Source organism: Macadamia integrifolia, chromosome 14 (assembly GCF_013358625.1).
Source record: "Macadamia integrifolia cultivar HAES 741 chromosome 14, SCU_Mint_v3, whole genome shotgun sequence".
NCBI lineage: Eukaryota > Viridiplantae > Streptophyta > Magnoliopsida > Proteales > Proteaceae > Macadamia > Macadamia integrifolia.
In genome coordinates this window covers 8,710,754-8,716,717 of record NC_056570.1, presented here as the reverse complement: position 1 = coordinate 8,716,717, position 5,964 = coordinate 8,710,754, and the positions used below count along the sequence as shown (strand labels likewise).

Genomic DNA, 5,964 nt, shown 5'->3' with positions numbered 1-5,964 from the left:
CCCCCCCCCCCCAAAAAAAAAAAAAACTGAGATATCTTCTCTCTAGTCTCCTCCCCCATCCCCAACGTGAGGCAGGGTTCTCTCTCCCTACAGTGATCTCTTCTTCTCCTTTTCTCCTCTGATCTGGATACAAGGTAAGGTGCTGACTTCCCCTTTTATTCTCCCCTCCCCTCCACTCTCTTTTCTGGTTTCTTCTCTTGCTCCCTTCATTATTTTCTTGCTGAATTAACTGTAAAATAGCCCACTGCTACTGGTTTTAGAGATAAGATAATTTTCTGTTATTAAAAATTCTGCTATTTTTTTTTTATTGGTTGATTGAACTGAGGAAGGTACAGTACCTATTCCCTAGAATACCTGACTTGACTTGTGCTCAAACTAACAGTACGCCACCCTGTTCTCTTCCCCATGTTTCTCACTTGAAACCTAGTTGGTTTGCATCTTTTCCTCAAGGTTATCATTGATCACTGCAACACTGTTTTCTATTTCTAACCTGCATGTTCATCATCTTATTGCGCTGCCACCCTTGTCTCCAGCCCATAGTTTCAAGTATTGGTATCTTATCGGCCGTATTGGCCAATATCGGCTGAGACCGATCCCCGATCCCTGACCGATCCAGATTGGTTATCCACATCATTTCAGGGGAAAAACAGTAAAATGTACTTTTTCTCAAAAGCAAGGGGTAAAAATGATCAATATGCACCAATCCTCTCTGATACCGGATCACTACCGGCAGAGACCGATACCGAGAACTACATCCATGCAGTCCAGCCCTAGCTTAGGTCCTATTGAGTTCAATATAGTCCACGTGGACAACCATTGTAGGAAACCCTATTTTCTAGGTAACCCTCTATATCAATGACTTTGTCATTACAACTCAGATTTAAGTAATCTTAGACTTATTGAAAAGTTGTTTTTGTGTTATACCTAATACAAAAATTATCATGTAAAAATAAAATCATTTGATCATTTAAACTTATTATAGAACAAGAGCAATTCTGTACATGTTGTTTTTTTATGAGTTAATGCGACTTAATGTTGATTTTTTATGATTTGATGTGGCTTAATGTATATTTTTCTTCATGACTTGATGTGGCTTAATGTTGATTTTTTATGATACAAGGTATATGTAGCATACTAAATAATGTTAGAAATGAAGAAAAATAAAAAATAATACTTGGTCGCCTTGTTCGCCTTAAGGCGGGGCCTTTTCACCTAAACGCTTAGATAGACCTCCAATGCCTTGGTGCCGTGACAACTATGGCGGGGACGCTCTTTGTACTTCTCTCTTTCACACAAAACCCTAACCTTTTTCCTTCGAACTTTACACTATCCCTTCCCCTAACAACTTAAACCCTTATTTTGTGAAAATTCCCAATTGCTTTTCTTCTCTGGTATTTCTTCACTGTCGACTTCTTATACACCTGCCAGTGGATTTTCATGTCTCTTTACTGGCTTCCCATATTTTTACTCCAACATCATGTTAACATGGGCATAGAACAAGTCTAACAGGTCTAAAAGAATTGATATGCAGCAAGTAAACTTTGTATGTAATACATAACCAGCTTAGCCTTCAAATCCAAAAGCATTGGATACTGTATATCAATGAGGAAAAAAAAACACTAGGCACATGGGGTAAGCAAAGTGAAGATTTCAACACCGCTTGACAATCTTTAATAATACTTCATTACAGACTGAATTAAGAAAACTATATCAACAATGCAGCTCCCCTGCACCCTCAACTCACCCTGATAACATAGCTTGTAATAGCCACAACATGTATTACCACCAGTTTAAAACGGAAAAGGAACAAAAGTCTCAAGCAAGCACCAGAAAGAGAGAGAAAGTGAGAGTCACAAAATTATCACACACCTGGCTATTGATGGCAATTGCATTGTTTTCAGGAATTGGAGAAAGAGCACCCCAAGGACCTCTGAGAAACGACGACAGAATAGACACAGAACCCACAGTCATGAACAATGAAAAGATGCAAATGGAAAAATAGACTTATATATACCCAAGTTAGGACCAAAACACCGCACAAATACAACAAAAAGTCTTAATAGTTAATAGTTATTCAGCAACAAATAAACCAAAGCTCATGCCTTTCTATCTTTTTAAATGTAACAAATAGAGAATTTAAGACCACCATCTTCAACACAGATGTGACTCATCCAATTTCCAATGGACCTCTTCCTCGACATGGTGAATCTATTTCTCTGTTAACAACAGGATTATGAAGCATTGCCTCTATCCATCTCCCTTATTAGCTGCTCAGGAGCAAACAAATTCTCTTAACAGGACTTTAGATGATGTGATAGTACCAAATTTATAATTTTGTTAAGACAGGAACTGAATAATTATATAATATAAAACATTTAGATAAAGAAACATGATATCTTTCCATTTGCTCCACAGCATCTCAGTTAGGCGGGTCTTTAGTCTCAGACCAACAGACTCTACCCTCAGTATATACTTTTCAGATTCATGGGCTTCTCTATCAATGCTGCCCCAGAAATCAGAAAATGCATGCAGAAGTTCATGAAAAAAATTGAAATATCAACTAGTATTCTAAAGAGAAAACAGCAGGCACTTTCGTTTTGGAAGCAAATTTCAGCTCAGGATAACTCACTTATGTTGAGGATTTACCAAATCAAGTACAGGCTCCAAATTATGTCCTGCAAAAGCAAAATACAAAAAAAGAAAGAATGACATGGAGGAGGCTGATGAAGACCATATCGAATGCACCAGTGAGGAATAACTGAATAAGATGGTGCAAACTAGAAGTGGTAAAAGGCCGTGGTGGAGGCCAAAAATCACCCTGGTTCAAGTAGTGAGCAAAGACAAGTGTCTATTAAGATTTAGAGTGATTATGCCCTTAAATAAAGTGGGAAAGTGGAGCATGATTGATGTAGACTGTTAAGATATATGGTACGGAAGGGTGTTATTATCTTAGGGGTAATTCTGGTATCTGACAATATTGAGGGTGTTTATGTAATTCTAATCCATATTAATAAGATATGATGGAGTCGACTCCTCTCTCTCTCTCTCTCTCTCTCTCTCTCTCTCTCTCTTCCCAGACCTATTTTCCTGCCATTGATTTTCACAGAGATAGAGCTTTCCTATCAGCAATCTTATTTTCTCCTACCTATTTTTCTGCCATTGATTTTCAGAGATGCAGGTTTCTTACTTTCTTCTCTGTGTCGATTTTGTGAGTCTTATATTCTCTTTTTTTTTTAGGTGCAGCAACTATGTTAGTTGCAATTACTGTGTTGGTCGCTTGTGTTTGAAGGTTTTCACTGCCAATCAGAAGTTTCAAACAAAAAACTTACAGATTCAGGTTCAAAGGGTGTTGTGCAGTAACTGGTTTAAAGGTCTGTGAACAGATTCAATGCTTCCTATATGATATCAATTTGTAAAGGAGTTTACTTCTGACACTCTTAAAAGTGCAACTGCTGCTGTAAGTATTAGAGTCAGTGTTTCCAGATAGCAGCTCATGTGGATAAGGGTTTGAAGGTCTGTGAACAGATTCAATGCTTCCTATGTGATATCAATTTGTAAAGGAGTTTACTTCTGATACTTTTAAAAGTGCAACTGCTGCTGTAAGTATTAGAGTCAGTGTTTCCAGATCGCAGGTTATGTGGTCTGCCTGTTGCAGTTACATGGACAATCAAAAAATGTAGGAATATGGCTTCGTTGAGTTGAGTTAATTGGCTTAAGCACAGGCTTGGACTTCATTTCCAACCACATTTCTATATATATATATATATATATACACCAAATTCCACAAAAAGGCAGAAAATTTAGTCTACAAATATGGAGATCATTTAGGGAGGAAATAAAAAAAAAAAAAATTCTGTCTTCAACCTTCGGTTAATAGGCAAAACATGGTATAAAATGGATAAAATAAAACTATCCTTTTCAGCAACAATAGAGTTATCTACTTAATAAAGCTGGATTGGTCCAAAAATAGGTGTTATTTTAATATCTATAGGGCATGGGCTTTTATTCTTTGGGTTTCATTTTTGTAATGAGCTGAACGATAAGGCCCAAATGTGAGGACCTAAAGCAATGCACAAAAATAAATATTTTAATTAGTGGCAGGGCCCTTAGAGATTAGCTAAGGATTTATCTAACAATAGTTGTTATAGGGATCTTGTGGTGTCTATTCCTTAGATTTAGGGTAATTTACAGCGCCACCCCCTGGAGAATGCCACTATTATAAGAACACCCCCTCTGTTTCACCAAATTAGACTCAGACCCCCTACCATCAGTCATTGTTAAGGAATATACCTTATATGCTGATGTCAGCTACTGTATTTTTTTTTTAAATACCAAAATACCCTTATTAAATGTGAAGTAATTAAACTACCTCGTCGATGTCCAGCAAGAGATCAGACAGGGCTTCGTAGAGGTCAAGAATCTTGAAGAGCTTCTCCGGTGATCGGCGGCTGATGCTGATAGCCTTGGAAAAGTTGAAGACTTGGATGGCAGGATCCTTGACGGTTTCCATGAAGCAGGAGTCGTCGGCGGCAGGGCTGAGACCCTCAAAGATCTGCTTGCAGAGGAATTTCTCACTGGCAAAGGGGATACGAACGCAGAATACTTGTGGTCCAATCTCTATCTTAGAGCTTTCTTAATATTTTCTTTCGATTCCTTCTTTGCTGAAGCTTTCGCAACCTTGGTCAAATCCTGGAACCATGGCTTCCCTTTGTCTTCAGAGGGTATTGGTGTTCTGTTTTAATGGAGGACAGGTTGCAGAGATGATTGTGAAGAGGGGTGCACCAGAACCTGTAGCCTTAGTGAGATCTTGCCTTATGGCTTCTATCGACCAGATCGGGGACGTTGTTGCTATGTGGGTCTCTGTGTTTTGGGTCAGGATGGCCATTCATTCACAAGTTCTCTGAAATGTCATTGCAAAAGAGGGAAGTGGTTCTGCAAAACTGGTCAAGAGCAAGGTTCCTAGTCCCTCTTAGAGGAGTATTTATGTTGACCAAAGCCTTCTATTTCTTCACCTTCTTCTCACAGGTTAAGTTCCTCCTCATTCATTAAATTTCCTCTTCTTCCCCTTCCCCAATTCTCTACTCTGTGTTTATTGGGTCTAGTTTTGAGGCAAACCAGAATTGGAAGGATAAGACAATCAAAAAATTAATTTTTCTCTTTAATTTATTAGAAAATGAACCAAGTTGAAACGGGACTGATTGAAGGCATAGATTTGAGGTCGGGACCGAGAGAAGGCGTAGAAGCCTCCTTCTTCAGCTTCTTCATCTCCTCAAAGATTGAAACAGGACGATCGATAGAAGACGAAAGACTGAAAGAACTAGGGTTTTGCCTCTCCAACTTAATTTCTCACTGTCAAAGAGGATGTTCAGCTTCCTGACGATCACCACCATTGAAGATCATTTGTTCCCTGGCCTCTTCAGATGCAGTGGAATCCCACCTGAGGATGAGCTTCTCCGCAGCTTCAAATTCCTAGGACACGCTCTCAGGTGATTCCATAGCAATCACCAGAAAAGTGATAGAGAGAGAGGGGAAAGGAGTGAATAGGGTATAACGATCATTTTAACTCCTCACTGTTGAGTGACTGGCGGTAGGGGGTCTGAGTCTAATTTGGTGAAAAAGAGGGGATGGTCTTATAATTGTGGCATTCTCCAGGCGATGGCGCTGTAAATTACCCTTAGATTTAATTTCTGTTTTGGAGGTTTTAGTAGTTAAGCAAATTAAGAGTCCTATAAATTTTTCTAAATTAGCTTACTTATTTTAGGAAACTAGATATTATGAGGATTCTATCTTCTATTATTTTTGGATCTTCAAATACACAGAACACCCCTTTCTTATAGATGAAATAGGATACAGAATTTGGATTTGAGCTGGTTAGCCAAAAGGAGGCTCCCTCTTTCACACTCCCCCATCCCCCCTCTTCTGCTTCCTCTTTCTACTGGTTACAGTTCACAGCGCCACACCCCC

General features: G+C 38.9%; 1 protein-coding gene across 1 annotated transcript in view; it reads right to left on the bottom strand.

Annotated features, from left to right (window-relative positions):
- Positions 1-5,964, bottom strand: part of LOC122060600 (probable ATP-dependent RNA helicase ddx6) — a 52,411-nt gene that overhangs the window by 35,476 nt on the left and 10,971 nt on the right. The window contains exons 5-6 of the mRNA XM_042623733.1: positions 2,630-2,675; positions 1,870-1,930 (exon numbers count right to left, since the gene is read on the bottom strand). Of these exons, the coding sequence (XP_042479667.1) occupies positions 1,870-1,930; positions 2,630-2,675 (107 nt within the window). The remainder of the gene's footprint in view (positions 1-1,869; positions 1,931-2,629; positions 2,676-5,964) is intronic.